Source organism: Hyla sarda, chromosome 12 (genome assembly GCF_029499605.1).
Source record: "Hyla sarda isolate aHylSar1 chromosome 12, aHylSar1.hap1, whole genome shotgun sequence".
NCBI lineage: Eukaryota > Metazoa > Chordata > Amphibia > Anura > Hylidae > Hyla > Hyla sarda.
This window is the reverse complement of record NC_079200.1, coordinates 24,295,159-24,308,470: the sequence shown is the minus strand read 5'-3', so window position 1 is coordinate 24,308,470 and position 13,312 is coordinate 24,295,159. Positions and strand designations below refer to the sequence as shown.

At 42.8% G+C, this 13,312-nt stretch overlaps 1 protein-coding gene across 3 annotated transcripts in view; it reads right to left on the bottom strand.

Annotated features, from left to right (window-relative positions):
- Positions 1–13,312, bottom strand: part of TNS4 (tensin 4) — a 79,246-nt gene that overhangs the window by 21,070 nt on the left and 44,864 nt on the right. For 2 of the 3 annotated variants that reach the window (XM_056547908.1, XM_056547910.1), the window contains exons 2-4: positions 10,501–10,809; positions 4,658–5,171; positions 11–398 (exon numbers count right to left, since the gene is read on the bottom strand). In XM_056547908.1, coding sequence (XP_056403883.1) covers positions 11–398; positions 4,658–5,126 — 857 coding nt within the window. In that variant the 5' untranslated portion in view covers positions 5,127–5,171; positions 10,501–10,809. Of the gene's footprint in view, positions 1–10; positions 399–4,657; positions 5,172–6,890; positions 7,233–10,500; positions 10,810–13,312 lie in introns of those variants that run through there. The other variant, XM_056547909.1, reaches the window with a different exon arrangement.

The following is a 13,312-nucleotide window of genomic DNA, read 5'->3' as shown; positions in this document are numbered from 1 at the left end:
GTCTCCTTACCTTCCCAAAACATAGCTGGTGTCTGACCCAGGGCTTGTGGACATCATGGAGGCCTCACTGGTGCGGAAGGAAGGTCTTGTTTGGTAGGTGCTATCTGAGCCATATGATGTAGATATAACCTGATTTTGTTGATTTGACCTTTTACGTGGGATTGCAATGGTTTCTGTGGCCTGGTGCGATCCTCCGTTTAGTGGACGTTGGTAATGATCATATAAAACATGTGACTGGGGCTCACTAAAAATAAGGCTACCATTAGGACTGATGTTTTCCGACTGTGTTCCACGAGCAATCAAGATGCCCTCCTGTCTTGGGGTGGGACTTGAAGATCTTTGCATATTTTCTTGATGACAAACCACCCTAGGTGGATTTATTCCAACACATTTAACCTCTAAGAAAAGAACAACAATATGTTAACTCCTGGATGTTGTGTGATGCTGCTTCTCCCTGATCCTGCATGTAAGGTATTTTTTTTTCTAATGCAATGTTACATAAATATTAAAGGGGTACTCCGCTCTCTAGACATCTTATACCCTATCCAAAGGAGGAGAAGATGAACCATAGGGGAGAAGATGTCTGATCATGGGTTCCCACAAATGGGGACCCTTGGGATCTCCCTGCCACACTCGGCCTTCGTATAGAGCATCGCGTGCAATGCCGGAGGCTCATGACGTCACTGCCATGCCCCTCTCGTGACGTCCCACCCACACCCCTCAATGCAAGGCTATGAAAGGGGGCATGAAGTCACGAGTGGGCATGACCGTGACGTCGCGAGTCTCCGCCCAACATCTCCAGTCATCCAGCACGGAGCGATGTTCATTCCGTGCACCGGATGTCTGAGGTGCCGCAGCCGAGATCATGGGGGGTCTCTGGTGGCGGGACCCCTGCGATCAGACATCTTACCCCCTATCCTTTGGATAAGGGATAATATGTCTAGGGGCAGAGTACCCCTTCAAGGTTTATTGCCTCAAGCCATAGTTGTGACTACCTCAATGTGCAGTCAGATGTCTGAGAAGATTAATTCTCTTTAGGGAACTGATTAGATATAATGGTATTAGTTTTAGCTGTACACTATCTATGCAACCAACCAAAACTTAAACCTCATCAAGCTAATGTATACTTCAAAAAGAAAGACCATAAAAAGTCATTCAATTCCCTTTGTTGACAATACAGAGGTTGTGTTTGGCCTTCACGAGCTACAGTGGTATAACCAACAAGAACTCTTACAGTTTACCCTCCTAAATACCATAATCCTGGAGTACTCACCTCTTTGAGAAGACAAGCCACAATTTTTCTATAAAGTGGTCTTCTATAGGAGTGCTCTTATGAAAGAAAATGTCCTCTATGCAAAATACATGGTAAACTAAAAATCAGTCACACAAAATTTGGGGGTTGTGGGGGCTTTAGATAAGAAGTGGTGAGGTTTGGAGAAATTTCACTGCAATGTGCAAGAGTTTTTTTTTTGGACAAGAAGGACCTTAAAGGGGTACTCTGCCCCTAGACATCTTATCCCCTATCCCGGGGATCCCACCACTGGGGGACCCCTGCGATCTCGGCATCTGGTGCACGGAGCGAACTTTGCTCCGGGCCAGATGACTGCCGATGTGGGGCGGAGGCTCGTGACAGCCACGCCCCCCCAATGCAAGTCTATGGGAGGGGCGTGACGCCCCCTCCCATAGACTTGCATTGAGGGGGCATGGCTGTGACGTCACAAGCGGGGTGCGACCGTGACGTCACGAGGCTCCAGCACTGCACCCGATGCTCTAAACGAACGCCGGGTACAGCAGGGAGATTACGGGGGTCCCCAGCGGCGGGCCCCCGCAATCATACATCTTATCCCCTATCCTTTGGATAGGGGATAAGATGTCTAGGGGCGGAGTACCCCTCTAAGGTCCTAAATTCTAGTTACCTTGGATAGAACCAATCTAGGTATTGACTTAAAGGGGTACTCCGCCCCTAGACATCTTATCCCCTATCCAAAGGATAGGGGATAAGATGTCAGATCGCCGGGGTCCCGCTGCTGGGGACCCCCAGGATCTCCGCTGCAGCACCCCGCTGTCATTACTGCACCGAGTACACTCGCTCTGTGCGTGATGACAGGGGCCGGAGCATCATTACGTCACGGCTCCGCCCCTCGTGACATCACGGCCCACCCCCCTCAATACAAGTCTATGGGAGGGGGTGTGGCGGCCATCACGCCCCTCCCATAGACTTGCATTAAGGGGGCAGGCGTGACGTCACGAGGGGCGGAGTTGTGATGTCACAATGATCCGGTCCCTGTATCGCCCATCATTACGCACAGAGCGAGTGTGCTCTGTGCAGTAATGATAGCGGGGTGCCGCAGAGGAGATCCCGGGGGTCCCCAGCAGCGGGACCCCGGCGATCTGACATCTTATCCCCTATCCTTTGGATAGGGTATAGGATGTCTAGGGGCGGAGTACCCCTTTAAAGGAGTTGTGTAGTGAAAAAAAAAAATATCCCCTATCCAAAAGTCAGAGGATAAGTTATAGATTGCGGGGGTCCGGCCGCTGGGATCTCCCGCAATCTCCTTGATGAGTCCCTGGCAGGAAGGGAGGTGTGCCGACTCCCGCATGAAGCTGCGGCCGACACGGTGTGTTGGCCGTGGGGGTCATCAAGCCACTTCCTGCGGATTCCCAGGGCCCCGTACAGGAAAATGTGGGGGTCCCAGCGGTTGGATCCCCCACGATCTATAACTTATCTCCTATCCTTTGGATAGAGGATAAGTTTTTTTCACTACACTAACTGAGGAGATAACCATTGTTGGTCACCTGGATTACTATTTGGTTTAAAACCATAACCTGTCATCATTGGGTCTTCAACCCAACAAGATCAATTAAAATCTTCTAAATCTAAAATTTAGAGCATCTCTGCTCTTTCTCAACATAATGTTTAGTCTTTTCATTTCTACTTACTCCAGCCATACATATGGAAGTTGGGTCAAAAAAAAATAAAAAATAAAAACAACCATGCACTATGGAAGACATTTTGGAGTCTTTCTACAGACTACAATGATTTTTTCCGAAATCCCTACAATCTCGATTCTAATGTTTTCATTGTCCAGCTTCCATATCTAGATTTCTTTAACTAAGTTTCCAAGCGCACGTCATTAATCCCACACTGTCTTATTGTCTACACATCCGTAACATCACGGACCCCTCCCAATCCTGCGGGCATAAACCTGGGATATGAAGACTCTCTTGAGGCTCTTAACATAAAGACAAATATTTAATAGCATAGGCTGCCTCATTGGGCTGGTCTGATTTAATCGGGACAAGCAAGCCTTCCAGGCATCACATTTCATAACGATCACAAGTATAACAAGTCAGTACTGCGCCTCGGCTCCTATTTTCTGCCAAGCCCTCGGGAGGCTGTATAATTTGTTTGTTGAGTCTGGCAGTAGACTAGTGGTAGATGTAAAATTGAAACATTTTTCCGAAGCCACATGAAATGTATAATTCAGTGGTGGCATCTCAAGGGGGGTCCAATACAATGTGCACAATAGAAAAAGTGCAAATTTCCCCTCTGGGCTCTCCTTATCTAAAACATGCATACATTTAATCAGTATTTGTTGACTGAGGTAGGATTGCAAACAACTTGCGAAAGCTACCAATATGTGTTTTGGCCAGGGTTCTACATTCAGAGTTCCAAATAGGTAAAACTGAACGTATCTAACAAATCTCTTGAAGAGTCGGTATGTGTTCTCTTGTCTGAGACTAAAGCTGGACATACGCATTACATTAAAGGGGTACTCCGCCGCTAGACATCTTATCCCCCTATCCAAAGCTGGGGACCCCAAGTGATCTCGGCTGCAGCATCCCAGACATCCGGTGCACGGAGCGAACTTCGCTCGGTGCCGGATGACTGACGACGCGGGGCGTAGGCTTGTGACGTCATGGCCACTTCACGCCCCCTCCCATAGACTTGCATTGAGGAGGTGTGGCCGTGATGTCACGAGCCTCCGGCGCTGCACCCGATGTTCTAAACGAACGCCAGGTGGAGCAGGGACCAACGGCGGGACCCCCGCAATCAGATATCTTATTCCCTATCCTTTGGATAGGGGATAAAATATCTAGAGAGGCGGAGTACCCCCTTTAAACCTGCTAATTTCAGCACGATTGGCTGACCATCTAATGTGTGGTGAGGCCGTCCTGACTCATTGCGTTTGGCTTTGTAGAATAGAAACTAATATTCAGTTGCGGCAACTCACCGTGCTGTGCAGGGTATCTTTAATGGAGAATCATAGACAAACAAGTGGAGCAGTCCAGAGGGTAGAGCGACACAGTGTTTCGCCGGCGGCTTCTTCCGGCTCCATCGGAGCCGGAAGAAGCCGCCGGCGAAACACTGTGTCGCTCTACCCTCTGGACTGCTCCACTTGTTTGTCTATGATTCTCCATTAAAGATACCCTGCACAGCACGGTGAGTTGCCGCAACAGTTTTTTCTTTATACCTCTATGCCAGAGACTTTCTTTGCGAGCACCGCTAACGGGGGAACTTGGAGATCATTTTCACAGTGCTCTGTGTCTGGAATTGTGGCAACCGGGCTGTCATTGTCTGGACTTTGAGGGGTGCTCATCATCTCTTGCTCTCTACTTTCTGCTAGAAACTAATATTCACAACAGGACTTCTTACCTGGAGGACTGGTGACCTTGGAAGTCACTGGCCTACAAGGGGAAGGGTCACGTCTTTTCTTAATCAAGTCAGAGTTGACAGGCAAAGGTTGGAAAGTAGGATCCAACTGCAAAATGAGTTGGTTCAGATTGTCTATGGAAATGTCCAGTGATGGAGATAAAGGATCTCCTCCATTGCAGATTTCGGCCTCTGATGGTTGCTTTACGTTGACTGATTTAATACCAGTATTTCCTGGTAGAGGCTGGTGGGTCTTCATGGACTCTTGTTCGCCATACAGATTGGTATCTGCTAACCTTACTTGTGATGTCATCTGTGAAACGTAAGTCTCTGAAGTGTAGTAGGAACATTTAGAGGTAAGTGGGATTCCTTTTGGATGGACAACTTGCCTGAAGCCACTACTTTCGTCCTTTGGTGCCATACAGACAGTCTGTCCAACTCGTAACACGTGGTTGGGGATTACTTGGGACATCGTGTTTTTGTTTTTTTTTCTTTTCTTTGTTTAGAAACAAACTTCCTAAAAAGAAGGAGAAAAGGATTCATTAAAAAGATGCTAACCTTAACAAAGTTCAACAACCCATGAATTATGAATACTGAATGATCATCTCTATCTATCTATCTATCTATCTATCTATTATTATCTAAATATCTCATTTAATGTCTATTCCTTCAGGTTTTTTCCTCAAGATGTTAATACCATTAGCCCCAATAACACAAAAAATCCAATTAGCCACAATAACTCCATAGATACCATTAGCCCCAATAACTCAAAAAAACACCATTAGCCATAATAACTAAAAAAAAAATACCATTAGTCCCAATAAGGCTTGGCTTACATATATCAGTCGTCAAGCACAGTTTCCCTCCGGCGTGCACCAGAGGGAAACAGATGCTAGAACTGATCCCATTCATTTGAATGGGACAGTTCACAATCATCCAGCGTCTCATGGACACGCCGGAGGGCACCGGACAGGGGAGAACGCAGCTTGCTGCGTTCCCCTGTCCGTTGCCCAGAAACAATGGACGCCGCATGCCATACAACTGATGACAAGTTGTCATCAGTTGTGGCATCAGTTGCGTTGAGATTTAGGCTGAGTTCACCTATGCCGGATGCCGAACGTACGTGAACCCAGCCTTACTCAAAAATACCATTAGTGAGACTGAATGTGTAAAACTTAAAGGGGTATTCCAGGCAGAAATTTTTTTTTATATATCAACTGGCTCCGGAAAGTTAAACAGATTTGTAAATTACTTCTATTAAAAAAATCTTAATCCTTCCAATAGTTATTAGCTTCTGAAGTTGAGTTGCTGTTTTCTGTCTAACTGCTTTCTGATGACTCACGTCCCGGGAGCTGTCCAGCTCCTATGGGGATATTCTCCCATCATGCAAGGGATATTCTCCCATCATGCACAGCTCCCGTGATGTGACATCATCATTGAGCAGTTAGACAGAAAACTTCAGAAGCTAATAACTATTGGAAGGATTAAGATTTTTTAATAGAAGTAATTTACAAATCTGTTTAACTTTCCGGAGCCAGTTGATATATATATATATATATATATATATATATATATATATATATATAAAAAGTTTTTGCCTGCAATACCCCTTTAATGGAAATGTAAAGTGTTTGTTCACAAATGCCAGAAGTCTAGCAGCTGCCACAGGTGGGTGTCTGCATGAGAGATTGCGGGGGTCCCCAGCGGCAGGACCCCCGCGATCAGACATTTTTTTTCCCTATAATTTGTATAGGGGATAAGATGTCTTAGGGCCGGAGTACCCCTTTATGGTCATGTTCACAGGGCAGAATTTCCAAGCCGAATTTCTGCAGAAATATTCAGCTCGGAAATTTCGCTGCAGCTGAGTCCCTGTGATTTCAATGGGATTCTGCTGCACTGTGCACATCTTCCATGTCCGCAGAAGAAAGGAACAGGTTCATTGCTTCTGCGGATTCTGCTCGGAAATGCATTTTCAAGTGGTCCTAGAGCGGACAATACGCACATTTTATGTTGGTTATCCAAGATTAGAAAAAATGTATGGAGCCATTGTAATGCCACACCAAACCTGAGAACAGGAGTGCTGCTGTATTTGGAGGAGAGCAGATATTTTGAATTCGATTTTTGAATCTTGGATAATCCCTTTAGGGTAGGAACACACGTAACTTTTTCGCTGCGGGTTGACTGCAGAAGAAAACCTACCCTAAGGAGGCTGTCCATGGAGCAGAACAGGTCTTACCTGGCCCTTACTTCTGCCTCTGCACGTGTCGGAATTATACCTTCCAAAACGAGAGGGGGCAGGTGCCAGTCACAATGAACACAATGCCAATTTTGTATAAAACAGTCACAATGCAGACTATGGTGTCTCTATTGTTATTGACTACAAACACTGGGGCAGACCTGTGAAACTGTCTACAATATGAATTAAAAGCTGAGTTTTGATTGGTTGCTATGGGCAACAGGTAGTTGTTGTTTTAGGCAGTGTTCACACAAAGGACACTACACTCAGAATTTCCAAGTGGCTTGCAGCAGCTTCCCATTGATCTCAATGGGGGAGATTTATCAAAACCAGTCCAGAGGAAACGTTGCTGAGTTGCCCATAGCAACCAATCAGATCGCTCCTTTCATTTTCAACAAGGCCTCTGCAAAATGAAAGAAGCAATCTGATTGGTTGCTATGGGCAACTGGGCAACTTTTCCTTTGCACAGGTTTTGATAAATCTCCCCAAATAGGAGGCTGCTGCTCAGTTTACACGTCGGAAGTTCCACTGTTGGAAATTTGATTCCGCCAAAAGAATGAACGTGTCCCCATTAGTTAATGGGACTTTGAATTTCAGGGGCTACTTTTGGCTGCAAATTCCATGTGAAATCGGCACCGATTTTGGGCGACATGGACCCACTGAGGAAATTCACCTGCGTACGCAGATAAGTCCTGAAATCTTGTGAAACCCCTTGTTTGTCTGATCCCTCTTTTGGGTAACTACAGTTTAAAGGAGTCACGCTGTGTTCACAGTCAGAGTCTCCGTTAGTAGTACCATCATATTTGACAGGAAGAGTAGAGCAGCATGAAGCGCCACTCTGTCTGTCACAATGGCGGGCACCATGATGGAACCTTAAAGGGGTACTCGGTGGAAATATGTTTTTTTAAATCAACTGGTGTCAGAAAGTTAAACAGATTTCTACATTACTTCTATTTAAAAATCTTAATCCTTCCAGTACTTATCATCTGCTGTATGCTCCAGATGAAGTTGTGTAGTTCTTTTCTGTCTGACCACGGTGCTCTCTGCTGACACCTCTCTCCATGTTAGGACCTGTCCAGAGCAGGAGAGGTTTGCTATGGGGATTTGCTCATGCTCTGGACAGTTCCTGACATTTTCAGAGGTGTCAGCAGAGAGCACTGTGGTCAGACAGAAAGGAACTTCACAACTTCCTCTGTAGCATACAGCAGCTGATAAGTACTGCAAGGCTTAAGATTTTTAAATAGAAGTAATTTACAAATCTGTTTAACTTTTTGGCACCAGTTGAATAAAAAAAAATAAAAAAATTAAGGATTCAATGGACCTCCAAATAATTTAATAGGGTCTGACATCATGGTCCTTGTTATAAAGAGAGCCATTATGGTTGTGTGAACAAATCCTAACACAGGACTGAAGGATTTGTTCAGACACAGGGTGTGAGTGTGTGTTAGGCGGCTTTCACACTGTAAAACAAGTTCCGTTATGAACGCCCCTTGAAATCTGCAGTTATGCGGCCGGTATTAAATCACTAACAGCCGTTACAAGATCCCATTATAGTCTATGGGATTTTTCTAATAGCCATTTTAACCCGTTATCACCCGTTATTAATAACGGCTGTTATTTTGTGACGGGTGATAGTAACGGGAGAATTAGTGCGTGCACTATTTTTCCCGTTCATTCGCCCGTCACGGCATAGCCAAAAATGGCTATGCCGTCAGGCTAATAAAGTCACCATTTTTGCACCTTATTTTGGAGTGCTGCAGATTTCTTCTGTTTTGTTATCTACACTTGACCCGTAACCTGGGACAACAACCTGCTGGCACCCATCACCATTTCCTTTTCTTTTGGGTTGTGCTGCTTCAATTTTTCCTATAGATAGATTGATATGAGATAGATAGATAGATATGAGATAGATAGATAGATATGAGATAGATAGATAGATATGAGATAGATAGATAGATATGAGATAGATAGATAGATATGAGATAGATAGATGGATAGATATGAGATAGATAGATAGATAGATAGATATGAGATAGATAGATAGATATGAGATAGATAGATAGATATGAGATAGATAGATATGAGATAGATAGATAGATAGATATGAGATAGATAGATAGATATGAGATAGATAGATAGATAGATAGATATGAGATAGATAGATATGAGATAGATATGAGATAGATAGATATGTGATAGATATGAGATAGATAGATATGAGATAGATAGATAGATAGATATGAGATAGATATATATGAGATAGACAGATATGAGATAGATAGATAGATAGATAGATATGAGATAGATAGATAGATATGAGATAGATAGATATGAGAGATAGATAGATAGATAGATATGAGATAGATAGATATGAGATAGATAGATATGAGATAGATAGATATGAGAGAGATATGAGATATATAGATAGATATGAGATAGATAGATAGATAGATAGATATGAGATAGATGGATATGAGATAGATAGATAGATAGATAGATAGATATGAGATAGATATGAGATAGATAGATATGAGATATGATAGATAGATATGAGATAGATAGATAGATATGAGATAGATAGATATGAGATATGATAGATAGATAGATATGAGATAGATAGATATGAGATATGATAGATAGATATGAGATAGATAGATAGATATGAGATAGATATGAGATAGATAGATAGATATGAGATAGATAGATATGAGATAGATAGATATGAGATAGATAGATAGATATGAGATAGATATGAGAGATAGATAGATAGATATGAGATATGATAGATAGATATGAGATAGATAGATAGATAGATATGAGATAGATAGATATGAGATAGATAGATATGATATAGATAGATAGATAGATATGAGACAGATAGATAGATATGAGATATGATAGATAGATAGATAGATATGAGATAGATAGATATGAGATAGATAGATATGAGATAGATAGATACATAGATAGATATGAGATAGATACATAGATAGATATGAGTTAGATAGATAGATGCGGTCTGACCACTGGGACCCCTACCTATCCCACCAATGAAGGACAATTGCACTTTGAATAAATGGAGCCCAGCACAGTAATTCTTCCATCCATTCTCTAACAGCGGTCCCTCTAGAGTTGTCGTTTTGCAACATCTGGAGGGCCACAGTTTGTAGACCACTTGTCTTAGGGGACATGCAGGCGTGTTTCCTCTCTATTTGTTCAGGGAGAACAATTGCCCTCCATTATTGGGATCGGTGGGGGTCCCCAGTGGTCAGATCCGCACTGATCAGCTAGTTATCGGTGGACAGGGAATAACTTTGCATCTCGGGATAAACCCTTTAATCCTCAGGATCTATTTGCAGAGGAACAGGTGCTGGACTATTGGAAACATTATTTGAAATAATTGCTATTTGATTATTATGATTTAATAATTATTATTTAAAATAAAGAATCCTTAAAATAAACTTAATTCATTAACATCTCTAATAAAACGATATGGAAATAATAACTACCCAGCACTATCCAGATCAGGTTACAGCAGCTACATACATCTATCCGCCTATCATACAATGTATAACTATATCCTATTATGTAGTATATCATATAGACCTACCTTTATATTAGTTGAGCCGCCAGTCCGGTGTTGAGCAGAAGGTGTCTATAACTTATCTGAGGAGCTCAGCCTTGCAGGTTGTATATATAGAGGCGGCGGCGGCGGCAGATACACCCTTGCGTTGCTGGAACAGCGGAATTTCGGGGTCAGCCCTCGTGCTCGTTGCAGGCTGGCTGGAAGGTGAAGTGTTAACTCTACTTCCTACAGTCTATGAGTCTTCTTTGTTCCTGTAGGCGACTCTTGTCTACACGCCTCAGCCGATGGAGAAGGCGGACACAGGTGTGAAAACCTCTTCGTGACGTCAAATTCCTGCGTAACACACATGGAAACGAATACAGCAAATACACAGCAACAAGAATTGTGTCTACTGTAGGGTTTCCCAACCAGGGCGCCTCCAGCTGTTGCAAAACTACAACTCCCAGCATGCCCGGACAGCCAACGGCTGTCCGGGCATGCTGGGAGTTGTAGTTTCGCAACAGCTGGAGGCACCCTGGTTGGAAAATACTGATCTACTGTAAAAGATGCTCTAATACATAGGGTTCTTTCTTGCTTACAGGTTCCCTTTAAACTTTTTAAAATTTTTATTTTATTGTTTTTAAATCAACTGGTGCCAGAAAGTTAAACAGATTTGTAAATGACTTCTATTAAAAAAAATCTTAATCCTTCCAGTAGTTATTAGCTGCTGAATACTACAGAGGAAATTCATTTCTTTTTGGAACACAGAGCTCTCTGCTGACATCACGAGCACAGTGCTCTCTGCTGACATCTCTGTCCATTTTAGGAACTGTCCAGAGCAGCATATGTTTGCTATGGGAATTTTCTCCTACTCTGGACAGTTCTTAAAATGGACAGAGATGTCAGCAGAGAGCACTGTGCTCGTGATGTCAGCAGAGAGCTCTGTGTTCTAAAAAGAAAAGAATTTCCTCTGTAGTATTCAGCAGCTAATAAGTACTGGAAGATTATTTTAATAGAAGTAATTTACAAATCTGTTTACATCACATCACGATTTTACCATCCTGCTTCCTCTCCCGATTTTTTACTTTGAAATCGTATAAATCTGCATGCCAAATCGTATCCATTGACTTCCATTCATTAAAGGGGAACTCCACTGGAAAATATTTTTTTTTTTTTTAAGTCAGCTGGTGCCAAAAAGTTCAACAGATTTGTAAATGACTTCTATTAAAAAAAATCTTAATCCTTCCAGTACTTATTAGCTGCTGTATGCTCCACATGAAGTTCTTTTCTTGTTGAATTTCCTTTCTGTCAGACCACAGTGCTCTCTGCTGACACCACTGTCCATTTTAGGAACTGTCCAGAGCAGGATAGGTTTTCTATGTGGAATTGTTCCTGTTCTGGACAGTTCCTAAAATGGACAGAGGTGTCAGCAGAGAGCACTGTGGTCAGGCAGAAAGGAAATTTAAAGAGAAAATAATTTCCTGTGAAGCATACAGCAGCTGATGAGTACTGGAAGGATTAAGATTTTTTAATAGAAGTCATTTACAAATCTGCTTAACTTTCTGGCACCAGTTCATTTAAAAATTTTTTTTTTCCAGTGGAGTACCCCTTTAAAGGTGGCATTGTTTCTAGGGTACAACAGCTCTGCTATACAGCTTTATTATAGATCCATACAATTCATAATATGGCCATATGTATGACTCCATAGATAATCTAAGGGTGCATTCACGATTTTACCATCCTACTTCTTCTCCCGATTTTTAACATTGAAATCGTCCAAATCTGCACGCCAAGTCGTATCCATTGACTTCCATTCATTAAAGGGGAACTCCACTGAAAAACATTGGCCCTCATTTACTATTGCAAACCCAACATGTTTTGTCGGGTTGTGCGCCAGATTCTGTCACATTGCGCCAAAAATTATGTCTACGCCAGATTTTGCGCCAGAATTGAAAAAACCCCGACTAACTCTCTATTTTGCTAAAAAAAAAACTGAAAAAGGAGCGTGGCCGCCGGGAAAAGGGGGCATGGTCTCCGGAAAGGGGCGTGTTCCCGACATTTTTACAAAAACCCAACATATTTATTAAGGTTTCCACTAGAGATGAGCGAACTTACAGTAAATTCGATTCGTCACGAACTTCTCGGCTCGGCAGTTGATGACTTTTCCTGCATAAATTAGTTCAGCTTTCCGGTGCTCCGGTGGGCTGGAAAAGATGGATACAGTCCTAGGAAAGAGTCTCCTAGGACTGTATCCACCTTTTCCAGCCCACAGGAGCACCTGAAAGCTGAACTAATTTACGCAGGATAAGTCATCAACTGCTGAGCCGAGAAGTTCGTGACAAATCGAATTTACTGTAAGTTCGCTCATCTCTAGTTTCCACATAAAATGTGGTGGATTTGAGCTGAGGAAAACTGGACAGATCAGAACATGTGTAAAAAAAAGCAAAATGTAGGAAAAGTGGAAAATGTAGGGAAACCTTAGTAAATATCGGGGAAAATAAATTGTAGGGAATTTAAACCCACAAAGAAACCTACACAACTCTCTTAGTAAATGAGGGCCATTGTTTTTTTTAAGTCAGCTGGTGCCAGAAAGTTAAGCAGATTTGTAAATGACTTCTATTAAAAAATCTTAATCCTTCCAGTACTTATCAGCTGCTGTTATGATCCACAGGAAGTTCTTTTCTTTTTGAATTTCCTTTCTGCCTGACCACAGTGCTCTCTCCTGACACCTCTGTCCATTTCCGTAACTGTCCAGAGCAGGATACGTTTTCTGTGGGGATTTGCTCCTACTCTGGACAGTTCCTAAAATGGACAGATGTGTCAGCAGAGAGCACTGTGGTCAGGCAGAAAGGAAATT